This window comes from Anomaloglossus baeobatrachus, chromosome 5 (genome assembly GCF_048569485.1).
Source record: "Anomaloglossus baeobatrachus isolate aAnoBae1 chromosome 5, aAnoBae1.hap1, whole genome shotgun sequence".
Classification (NCBI taxonomy): domain Eukaryota; kingdom Metazoa; phylum Chordata; class Amphibia; order Anura; family Aromobatidae; genus Anomaloglossus; species Anomaloglossus baeobatrachus.
Window position 1 is genome coordinate 64,073,312 of NC_134357.1, and position 13,010 is coordinate 64,086,321.

At 44.3% G+C, this 13,010-nt stretch overlaps 1 protein-coding gene across 1 annotated transcript in view; it reads left to right on the top strand.

The window, feature by feature from the left end:
- The window catches only part of LOC142312626 (uncharacterized), a 53,685-nt gene that overhangs the window by 1,118 nt on the left and 39,557 nt on the right, over positions 1-13,010 (top strand). Inside the window, exon 2 of the mRNA XM_075351622.1 lies at positions 1,804-1,854. Within this exon, the coding sequence (XP_075207737.1) occupies positions 1,804-1,854 (51 nt within the window). The remainder of the gene's footprint in view (positions 1-1,803; positions 1,855-13,010) is intronic.

Consider the following 13,010-nt stretch of genomic DNA (forward strand, 5'->3'; position numbering starts at 1 on the left):
AAAAGTGGCTCCAAAGTGTGAGATTCCGCCATAGATGACATAAATCCCATTGTAGTGATTAGGGCTACATGCGCACGCTGCATCTTTTTGTGTTCACAAACTGCAGCCAAAACTGCAGCCAAAACTGCAGCCAAAATGCAGCCAAAACTGCACCTTGTCAGAGAGAGCCTGCAAATGTCACAAAAAACGCATGTAATTTTAGGTGCGTTTTTGCTGCGTTTTTCACACCCTGCGTTTTTGCTGCGTTTTTGTGACAAATGTTGACAAAAACGCAGGACAAATGAACATGCTGCATTTTATTTGTCACAAACCTTTGACAAATAAAACGCTGACAAATAAACTGCAACGTGCGCATGACAAATCTGACTTCTCATAGACTTTGCTGGGAAGTCAAATGTCAGAAAGTTCTGACAACAAAACTGCAGCCAAAAAAGCAGCAAAAAAGCAGGAAAAAAAGCAGCGTGCGCATGTAGCCTAGGAGTGTTAGGTTACATGCGCACGCTGCATCTTTTTGTGTTCACAAACTGCAGCCAAAACTACAGCCAAAATGCAGCCAAAACTGCACCTTGTCAGAGAGAGCCTGGAAATGTCACAAAAAACACATGTAATTTTAGGTGCTTTTTTAGTGCGTTTTTGGTGCGTTTTCGGTGCGTTTTTGGTGCGTTTTTCACACCCTGCGTTTTTGCTGCGTTTTTGTGACAAATGTTGACAAAAACGCAGGAAGAATGAACATGCTGCATTTTATTTGTCACAAACCTTTGACAAATAAAACGCTGACAAATAAACTGCAACGTGCGCATGACAAATCTGACTTCTTATAAACTTTGCTGGGAAGTCAAATGTCAGAAAGTTCTGACAACAAAACTGCAGCCAAAAAAGCAGCAAAAAAGCAGGAAAAAAGCAGCGTGCGCATGTAGCCTTAGGCTAGGTTCGCACACTGCGTCTTTTTGACGCGGCGTTTTTGTGCGTTTTTGGCCACTAAAAACGCACAAAAACGCACCTGCGTCGAAAAAACGCATCAAAAACGCATGCGTTTTTTGCCGCGATTTGGTGCGTTTTTGGCTGCGTTTTGCTGCGTTTTTGATCTCTGCGTTTTGCTGCGTTTTTCAAATGCATTGCATGGGCGGAAAACACAGAAAAACGCAGGAAAGAACTGACATGTCCATTTTTTTTTTTTAACTCAAAAACGCAGGTAAAAAAAACAGATGTGTGCGGACAGCAAAAATGAAAACTCATAGACTTTGCTGGGGAAGCAAAGTCCTGCAGTTTTGAGGCCAAAAACGCACCCGAAAAACGCGCAAAAACGCCGCGAAAAACGCACTGTGCGCACATAGCCTTATTCAGACATCAGCTGGCCCCTTTCTTCCAGCCACATTCAATTGAGGACAAGACAGAAAAATTTTGGACTGTAGTAGTGTCCCAAAAAACATAATTTGATCATAAATACAGCTCATGTGTAAGCTACAAAATTGATAAATGTATAACGAGTAGTATATAATATGTCTTTTACATCCAATATGAAAACAGTCAATTTATGACATTTGATGCATTGATACATGTGTCCCAACTAGTATATGCCGGGTGCAAAATAAAAAAAGTTACAGAGGTAAAATAATTTAAATGGAATATGTTGTCAGAAAATTACCTCTAGTTTAAATTGGGATTTTGTATTATTAACATTTCGTTGGGAAATTATTTTTTTTTTTTTTGCCACGATCTTTATTTGAAAAAGAAAAATAATACAAATCTTTGAATTTACACACTGGCTAATATTGTTATAATGTTTGACTCTTATCCTTTTAGGAAGGCTTTACAGCAGTTTCATTATCAACAGAGGAAGGATTGCAATGACAGGTAACACCTCTTTATACAGCATATAAGAAAGGATCCAGCAAACACAAGAGAAGATGTAACAGTTCACCTTGCTTCCCCTCTCTTCACAAAAATCTTGGCACTCGCTCATTAGATGCTTCAAAGGAAAAGATAGTGTCTGACTCTGTTCATTGTTTATAATGTATATGTGAATTACCGGTGTAGAAGGCCAAATTAACCTCTTCACAGATTATGCCAGGGTATAGTTTGGTCAAGGCCAGATAAAATGTCCTAAGCCAAACTATACGCCAAGGTTTAGCCTAGGGCAAAATATACCCCTCCAGGCCAGAATATACCCATCTAACATGGAACCCAGGTATAGTGTGGCCAAGACCACAGTACAGTGATCTCTCACCTATAGCAGGAGTTACGTTCTAGAGACCCCCGCGATAGGTAAAAATCTGCAAAGTAGCGGAGCTATATTTATTTTATTATTTACCCAAATTTTTCGGATTATAAAATACACTTTTCCTCCCAAAAATTAGGGAGGAAGATGGTGGGTGCGTCTTATAAGCTGAATGTAGTTTACCGGGGGGGGGGGGGGGGGTGGAGAATAGTCACAGGAGGCAGGGGCAGAGCTGTGGGCTGTGTGCTGCACTGGGCTGTGGGCAGTGAGACAGGGGTCATCCTGAAAATGTTGGCTGTGAAGGCTTAAAATAATGGTGCCCGGAGTCAGTGCGTGTGTAAGATCTCCTCTGCACATGGGCCGCCTGCGGCCCATTGATCTCTCAGCAGTGGACTTAAGGAAAATGGAGCCCAGAGGTGGCACGTGTACACATGAGATATCGGCTCGTCATTGAACCGACAGCTCAATCCGCGCATGCACCGACTATGGACATAATTTCTTTGAAGCTCGCACTGCCGACAGTGTCTGGATGTTGCCTGCCTCACAGCGCCCGCCGTAAGCATCCAGGAAACCCGCCGCACCGCTTGTGGCATCACCCTGCTCCACCCCCGCCCCTGCCTCTTGTGGCGTCTTATAATCTGTTGGGTCTTATAAAACAAAAAATATGATTGTTGTTTAAAAACCCACGATACAGTGACGCTGCAATAAGTTAACCCCCTATTCACGGGTGTACAATAGTACAGTGCTTACACTAGAATTGACACTAGATGACGCTATCCCATCCACGATAAAGTTCCATTCACCACATGGAATCTGACTTGGCAAACAAACTTTTCTGGTTGAAGTAAGAAAAGTCTATGTGTTCAGAGTTTTAAGATTTAAAGTACAACAATGAACAGGATTTTCCGATATAACCTAAAGCCAGTGCTATACTGGCGCTATCATGCTGATTCTATACATACCTTTAGTTGTCAGCTAGGATTTATAGTTTTTGAAACACAAGCAAGTAAAGCTTATAAAATTAACAGTTTTTTTTATTGGCAGCAGCGAATAGCTGGGGTGGGGTTTGATAGTGATTCCTGACCCCTGCCTGTCTGTCCTCCCCCTATTATTTATGCTAATTCCATTATAGAAGGTTGTGGCTATAAATCATGGTGGCTAGAAGGACCTTGCTGACGTTATATCCATGTTACCAGAAGGGGCGAGGACTAAGCCAACATAGCTGATACCAGGAGCAACATTAATTTTTTCAACATTATTTTTTTCTTGGCTGGAGTCATTTTCTCAGAAAATTAGAATAGTTATCACTAAACACCTGCAAAGGTTCCTAAGCTTTTAAAATGGTTCCTTAGCCTGGTTCAGTAGGCTACACAATCATGGGGAAGACTGCTGACTTGACAAATGTCCAGAAGGCAGTCATTGACACATTCAACAAGGAGGGTAAGCCACAAAAAGTCAATGCTAAAGAAGATGGCTGTTCGCAGAGTGCTGTATACAAGCATATTAATGGGAAGTTGAGTGGACGGAAAAAGCGTGGTAGAAAAAGGTGCACAACCAACCTTTTGATTGGATCATAACCGCAGCCTTGATAGGATTGTTAAGAAAAGGCCATTCAAAAATTTGGGGGAGATTCACAAGGAGTGGACTGCTGCTGGAGTCAGTGCTTCAGGAGCCACCACACACAGACGTATCCAGGACATGGGCTACAAGTGTCACATTCCTTGTGTCTAGCCACTCATGACCAATAGACAACGCCAGAAGCGTCTTACCTGGGCCAAGGAGAAATAGAACTGGACTGTTGCTCAGTGTCCAAGGAGTTGTTTTCAGATGAAAGTAAATTTTGCATTTCATTTAGAAACCAATATTCCAGAGTCTGGAGGAAGAGTGGAGAGGCCACAATCCAAGCTTCTGAGGTCTAGTGTGAAGTTTCCACAATCAGTAATGGTTTGGGGAGCCATGTCATCTGCTGGTGTAGCTCCACTGTGTTTTATCAAGGCCATCAAGACCGAAGTCAGCACAGGCGTCTACCAGGAAATTTTAGAGCACTTCATGCTTCCCTCTCCCGAAAAGCTTTTTGGAGATGGAAATTTCATTTTCCAGCAGGACTTGGCACCTGTCCACACTGCCAAAAGTACCAATACCTGGTTTAATAACCACAGTATCACTGTGCTTGATTAGCCAGCAAACTCGCCTGACCTAAATAACATAAAGAATTGTCAAAAGATGAGAGACACCAGACCCAACAATGCAGACGAGCTGAAGGCTGCTATCAAAGCAACCTGGCCCTCCATAACACCTCAGCAGTGCCACAGGCTGATCGCCTCCAGGCCACGCCACATTGATGCAGGTAAAATATATCTTTGTACCGTGTTAGCCAGATGATGCAGTAATTCATGCAAAAGGAGCCCGACCAAGTATTGAGGCGTTTACTGTACAGACTTTTCAGTAGGCGCCAACATTTCTGAGTTTTAAATCATTTTTTCAGTTGGTCTTATATAATATTCTAATTTTCTGGGATAATGACTTTTGGGTTTTCATTTTCTGTAAGCCATAATCATCAACATTAACAGAAATAACCACTTGAAATAGATCTCTCTGTGTGTAATGACGCTATATAATATATAGGAATAGATCCCTCTGTGTGTAATGACTCTATATAATATATAGGACTAGATCCCTCTGTGTATAATGACTCTATATAATATATAGGAATAGATCCCTCTGTGTGTAATGACTCTATATAATATATAGGAATAGATCCCTCTGTGTGTAATGACTCTATATAATATATAGGAATAGATCCCTCTGTGTGTAATGACTCTATATAATATATAGGACTAGATCCCTCTGTGTATAATGACTCTATATAATATATAGGAATAGATCCCTCTGTGTGTAATGACTCTATATAATATATAGGAATAGATCCCTCTGTGTGTAATGACTCTATATAATATATAGGACTAGATCCCTCTGTGTATAATGACTCTATATAATATATAGGAATAGATCCCTCTGTGTGTAATGACTCTATATAATATATAGGAATAGATCCCTCTGTGTGTAATGACTATATAATATATAGGAATAGATCCCTCTGTGTGTAATGACTCTATATAATATACTGTATGTGTTCCATTATTGTATTGAATTATTGAAATAAATTAACTTTTTGATGATATTCTAATTTATTGAGAAGCACTTGTATGTCAGAAAGTTGTAAAACTGTTGCTGTGTGGAGAATAATTGTGTAAGAATAGGATGTAGCGGAAGCTGCTAATATTATTTTGTATGTTCTAGTTTAGTATATTGCACAAAGGATTTCACTTCCTCTTTGTGATACAGTTACATGATGAATTTAATGATTTAATGTGTGTTGTACATCCTAATACCATATTATATACAAGGTCAGGAAGTGAGTTTAAAAAAAATGTGAGGACACAGGGGGTTCTGCAAAGTAGATTAACACAGAGGAAATTAATTGTGAAAGATTTCTGTGCTGAACGCCATGATCTTCACCAGCAACGATCAGACATTGGAGAGAAAAGAAAAAAATGTGCAACTCTTTAGGGTACTTTACACGTTGCGACATCGCTAACGATATATCGTTGGGGTCACGTCGTTAGTGACGCACATCCGATGCAGTTAGTGACATTGCAGCGTGTGACACCAATGAGCGACGATCAACAAGCAGAAAAACGTGAAAAATCATTGCTCGTTGACACGTCATTCATTTCCTTAATATCGTTGCTGCTGTAGGTACGATGTTGCTCGTCGTTCCTGAGGCAGCAAACATCGCTATGTGTGACACCGCAGGAATGACAAACATCTCCTTACCTGCCTCCACCGGCAATGAGGAAGGAAGGAGGTGGGCGGCACGTTCCGGCAGCTCATCTCCGCCCCTCCTCTGCTATTGGACGGCTGCCGTGTGACGTCACTGTGACGCCTCACGAACCGCCCCCTTAGAAAAGAGGCGGATCGCCGGCCAGAGCGACGTCGCAGGGAAGGTAAGTCCGTGTGACGGGTGTTAGCGATGTTGTGCGCCACGGGCAGCGATTTGCCCGTGTCGCACAACCGGCGGGGGCGGGTACGCTTGCTAGCGATATCGGTACCAATATCGCAGCGTGTAAAGTACCCTTTTGGCTTCTACAACCAATACATCAATAGAAGATATCATGAGAAGTCACGAATAAAAGATATTTTACCTGTAATAAATAATTATCACTTCATGCTAATGTTTATTAAAAATAAAATTAAAAAAAAAGTTACATGAACGCTGCAGCCAATTAGTGGTTACTGATGGGCTGCAGCCTTCACAGGAACTGTTCCATCTGGCGGAACTGTGAGTGCTGCAGCCGCCACTGATAGACTGCAGCACTCATGTGACTTATAAAATGTCATGAGATCGCCATTATATGCTTTTTTTTTCTAATTATATTAAGTATACTAGGGGCTTTCAAAAGGTTTGGTACCTTTAATGTACCAGTAAATGGTTTTGGCTACACAAATTTGCAGACAACTGCATTGAAGCATTATAAAATATATATGTGGCTCTCGTATTCAGGCACCATTCTGTGGGCACAATAACATATCGGTATTTGTACCCTATATGACAGGATCTCATATGGAGTGGGGTACTAAAAAGAGGTTTTCCACAGGGCACCATCCAATTTAAAGGGAAGCTGTCTGGGCAAAATTATGTTAAAAGGAATCTATCAGCAGGTTTTTGCTATCTCATCTGAGAGCAGCATAATGTAGGGGCAGAGACCCTGATTCCAGTGATATATCACTTACTTAGCTGCTTCGTGTAGTTTTGATAAAATCACTAATTAAATCAGCAGGAAAGTACCATTAGAGGACTACTTGGCATGCTGCCATGAGCTCTGCAAAACCCCGTACCACCACTGATTGGCAGCTTTCTGTGCACACCATATATGGGCAAAAAGCTGCCAATCATTGGTGTGGGCGGGGTTATAGAGCTCAGCATTAAAACACTGTTAGATCTGCAGCAAAAAAAACCCCAGTGATTTTATCAAAGTGACAACAAGCAGCCCAGTGAGTGACATATCACTGGAATCAGGGGCCCTGTCTCTACATTATGCTGCTCTCAGATGGGGAAGCAAAAACCTGATGACAGATTCCCTTTTAGAAGTATGCACATATTTCATGTAGGGCAGATTTCCCTGAGAAGAAGCAGGTTTGTAGTTCCAAAATTCCTTATGCTACTTTTTGGACAAATATTTTATTAATTATTTTGCCAATTAGGTGCTCAGGGGACAGTGAGCAGTCGGGAGTACTATCCCTCAGTCAATCTGGATGCCCAGTTCCTCCACCTACTTCACTGATCGGTATCGGTAATGTTTGCCCAATTGCTCCATTCACATTCTATGGTTCTGATGGAAAAAAGCCAAGTGTTACAAGTAGCACCTATTCTTGGCATAGGCGTAACCTTTTAATTAATTTGTGGGATTTGCCAACTGTCCCCAAACAATACAGAAAATTGTACATTGTAAAAAAACAACCTTAGGCTATGTGCGCACTTACCGGATTTTGCCGCGGATTTTCCGCGGATTTGCTGCATGTTTCGCTGCAGAAAATGTTCATAACATCTCTGCAGTGAATCACCAGCAAATCCTATGGAGAAAAAAAATCCTCTGCGCACTAGGCGGAATTTGACAGCTGCATGTTTTGCTGCGGAAATCCCGCAGCAAAAACAAGTGCATGTCACTTCTTTTCCGCCCATCGCTGCGGGATTTCACTCCATCGACTCAATGTTAATCATGAAATCCCGCAGGGAATAACGCAGGCAGCAAATTCTGTGCGGTTCACTGCGTTTTCCTGCGTTATTCCCTGCTGTATTTTGCGGTTTACCTCCGGTAATGTGCATCGCTTGTCTGCGGTTTTGCAGGGAAGTGATGTCATTACAGGAAGAGGAAGCCGTTCAGAGTAAACACACACATAGAACACACACACAGATCACACACACACAGACATCACAGGCATAGAACACATAGACACAGACACATAGAAAGAAAACGGAAATATAGAAAAAAAAGAACGTGGGCTCCGCTGTATATTTACCTTCCAGCCGAGGTAAGCACACAGCGGCGGCCCGGTATTCTCAGGCTGGGGAAGGAGAGGGGCAGGGATAATGTCCCCCGCCTCACTCCCCCTCCGGCAGCCGAGAATATCAGCCGCAGCTGCCCCGGCACTGTCACATGCATTATGCGGCAATGCCGGCGTGTCCTCGGCTCTTCTTGCCACCGTGTAGCAGTGGTGGCAAGGTAATACAAGGGGTTAATGGTGATGGGGGACCACCGCCATTAACCCCAGGCTTGATCATGGCAGCGTCTATGTGACAGCTGCCATGATCAACCCATAAGTAAAGTGAATAAAACACACACACAGAAAAATCCTTTATTTTAAATAAAACAAACAAGCCTCGTTCACCATTTTATTAACCTCCCCCAAACAAAGCTCCGGCGTAATCCAGGTCCGACGTCCTGCGCTGCTTCCATCCAGCCGCGACTAACACAGCGCTGAATGAAAGCAGCAGACAGCAGAGGTAATTACCGGTCATTTCCCACGGCCGGTAATGTGAACTCACTGCCGACCGTGGGAAATGCAGCGATCTGTCCTCTATCTATCCCTCTATCTATCTGTCTGTCTATCTATCTATCCCTCTATCTATTCTTCTATCTACTATCTCAGAATTAAATGACTTTTTTTTTTTTTTCAATGTGCTTTATTGCATTGAATGCAATAAAGCACATCCCAACCCGCACGCGGCAAAACCGCGGCAATACCGCGAATAATACCGCGGTAAAACCGCAGCAAACCGCATGCGGTTTTCGAGTGCGGTTTCCCGCGGTTTTTTACCGCGGGTGCGGTAATCTTTGAGGGCATGCGGAATTTTCTCAAGAAAATTCCACTTCCCAGTGCGCACAGGGCCATAGAATTGCTGTAATTATCTCTGCCAGAATTTGCCTAGATATCACTGCCACAAGTCACCTCCTGACACTAACCTGTGTCTGAAACCTGAGCTAACATCCCTATACGAGTCCTTCCCTTCATCGCCATCATGTGGCTAGTCCCTAACTGTTCCACCACTCAAAGGTGGTGGGGACAGTGAAGGTCGATGAGTACACTAGACTGCACCACTGCAGTAATAAGACACAGGAGATGGAAAATAGACAGGTAGACACAACAAAAAGAATATACACCAACTCTACAGTTACAGCCAAACTCTAAGGTTGCAGGTAACACGACTTCAGCAACTTCAAAAGACTTCCAACCTTCCACAGTGGTCAGTGCAAAAATGGATTCTATAACCGGCATCAGGTGAAGGACCATGTGACTATTTAAAGGGAAGGGGAGTGGTCACAAACCGGCCGCACCTGAGGTTGAACTAATAAGGAACTACTAGCAAGAAAAGAGTCATTAACCCTTTTAGTACCAAAAGAAAGTAAATACATTTAAAACCTAGAGTTTCAGAAGGCAATGTGTAACTCAGATCCCAAATCTGTCAAAGGTCTCCCAAGGACGGGAGACACTCATACCCGAAAAACTAATCCACAAACTAGCCTGAAATTACTTTTAGTCTACAAGTAGATCAATAAGGAATGGTAATCATTCGTATGGGAATGTCAACCACCTTTAAGCTGTAATATGACATAGAAGGAAATCGAGTATTTACCGCGCTGATACTCAATATTGTATTTATATGATTCCTTTATTGTTCATACAGGTCTACGCATTTCAGACATATCCATTTCCTTCCTCAGGACAGCAAAGGAACAATATATATGTACCCAATTTCCTTCTACGTCATACTACATGCTCTACATCTCGGGGCTGTGAATGATAGCACCACTAGATGTGCTACATAGGGGTTGTGACTTTCACAACCTGAAAAGGTGAGTGTACCGGAATCCTTCTTTGTCTGACATCCCTACCGGGAAAGACCTTATTGCGCTCTCTCTTCCACAGTATCTTCTCCTTGAACCACCTATAAACTGAAAGCTGCCCACGACGGGGCTATGTTCTCGAGATACATGGAGTCCCCATTACGGTCACCCAATATTTACTATACATTTACGGCATATTCTGTTAATGTTCCATACACATAAGAGATAGGAATGCGCCTTTAACCTTCTCTTGTAATATAAGATGAATCAGTACCCATGCTTAACTTCTGTCAAGATTGTCTTTATCCTGGTTAATAGCGTTGACCTCTTATATGTTCCGCCTGCTCCCTCCTATGATTTGCAGTTACATCTGCTACAGACACGTGCCGCCCGGCCATTCCTCACATTGCTTGATATCAAATATTTCTCAAACCTGTCATCTCCTTGATTTCACATCTAGTCATTCTGTAGTAAGATGCCCCCTGCTGGCTACCACATACAATCTATTAACACATCTCTAGAACTACCCATCGAAATATTGTATGATCTGCATATTTATCCTTATTGATTTATTGGGCCTGATTGTGGCACATGGCAATGTTTTCCCCACTGTATTTGCAGCTGCTCGGTATCACAGCTGCTAGGCAAAGCATAAAGCAGGGTCTATCCAAGTGTCCGAGAGTAAAATAATGGTAAGGTCATACGTGGTAGATTTATTGCCAAGATTTCTTCCACAGAAGTGAGGCCCCAAGTACATACAGTAGATATTGGCATCACCCATTCATATGTCTGGGACACATTTGTTTGCAACATGTGAATCTTGTGTAATTATTTTCTGAGTATGGAGATGAATCAAATGTTTTTCTTACAATCAGGGGGATTATGAATAGAAATTCTTATAGAACATAATCCACAGTAGTTTATAAAATTATATTTCTTATGTAATGTTCCTTAAAGGGAACCTATCAGCAGATTTGGGGCCTATAAGCTGCGGCCACCACCACTGGGCTCTTATATACAGCTTTCTAACATGCTATATATAAGAGCCCAGGCCGCTGTGTAGAACGAAAAAATGAATTTATAATACTCACCTAAACGGTCGCTGCGGTGCAGACTGGTCAAATGGGTGTCTCTGTTCTCAGGTACCGGCACTTCCTTCGGCCGTCTTTACACTCCTTCTGAAGCCTGGGTTCATGTGTACCGCCCCGCGCTCGGCTACCGCCGAGCCGCTCGGATCCGGGCTCGTTGGTGGGTGGCTCGAGCGCCTCCGGACCCGGGGTCACTTCGCTCTGAAAGGGTGCTGGCGCTACTTAGGGAGGTGGTAGGTAGGTGATTGGCCGGAGCTGTGTTTGAGTTCGTGACGCCACCCACGGGATGTGGTGAAGGTGTAGACACCACCGCTGCAGTTACGGGGCACCCGGTTATGGTTATGCAGCAAGATGTTAACCCCTCTGTAGGCAGGGATGATGGCCCCGGGACCCGTTGGGGAGAGTAGCTGGGCGGTGCAGGGCGGTGCGCGGCCCAGGTGGCACTGTTGTACTCACTGTTATTGACACACACAAGTCTCTGGTAAACAAAGTTGATGGTGGTCGGTTCCCACAGCCGGCTGCGTTGGGTCCCCTACCCGGTTCGGTAGTCTTCGCCTTTCTCCTGCACAGAGTAGTGTATGTGTAGACTGCCTGCAGTTCAGCGACGGGAGTCCGCTCCCCGGCTTTGTATATGTCGGAGGAGCCCGTTTGCCCGCAGACGCTGGCCCGTGGGGTCTCTCTGCCTGTGCGGTGGCTTTCTATCCCCGTCGGTGGGCTGTTGTCTTCAGTCGGGACTTGGGTGGGAAAGGACTTATAGTCCAGACCACAATCAGTCAATTAACTCAGTCCAGTGGATTCTGGACCTCGTTTCAGGGTCTGAGTACCCCCTGTGTGTTCCGGTTTCCGAGTCGGTTCCCCGGGTCGGTACCGGCGGGCCACTACCCTGTCCTGGTCCACCACGGTTCCACCGAGCCGTCTTCCTGGCTCCTGCAGGCTAGGCCACCGTCTGCCTCCTAGCCAAGGTACCAGGGCTCCGACCCCGGCACCTGTCAGTCTGTCACAGGCCTGTACTACAGGCCTGACCTCCTCCACTGCACTCTCAAACTCCTCTCCACACTGCAACTGTGTTTCCTGCCTCAGGCCCTCTGAACGCCTCGGTGGGCGTGGCCAACCACCTGGCTACGCCCCCTGGTGTGTCCATCAAGCTCTGCGGGAGGTGACTAGGGTTTATGGTTTGGCTGGTGTTACATTGTGTGGGACTGGTGTTGTGCGGGGCGCTATCTGTGACTACCTGGCTAGTCCAGGGCGTCACACTTGACGTGTCCTACATCATCCACACATGCCGGCATTGAGGTCTTGCGCAGGCGCACTTTGATCTTCTCTGAGCAGGGCAGATCAAAGTATTGTAGTGCACCTGCGCAGGACCTCAATGCCGACACGTGTGCATGACATATGACGCGTCATGCACCCAGGCTTCAAAAGAAGGAGGACAAAGATGGCCGAAAGAGGAGGCGCCGTAGCGGAGAAAGGAGCCCCTCATTCGACCAGTCTGCACTGCACCGACCGTTTAGGTGAGTAATATAAAGTGCTTTTTACATTCTACACAGTGGCCTGGGCTCTTATATACAGCATGTTAGAATACTGTATATAAGAGCTCACTAGTGGTCGCCGCAGCTTATAGTAAAAAAAATCTGGTGACAGGTTCCCTTTAATACATTATTTTTATTTCTCCCATGCATCTTGTTGAACGGATGCTAGCAAGAATAAGGGACAAATGAAAGGGGGTAATACTGCCGGCTCAGACTACACAGGGATTTTTGTTTGTCAAGGGTGGCACAGTGGCTCAGTGGTTAGCAC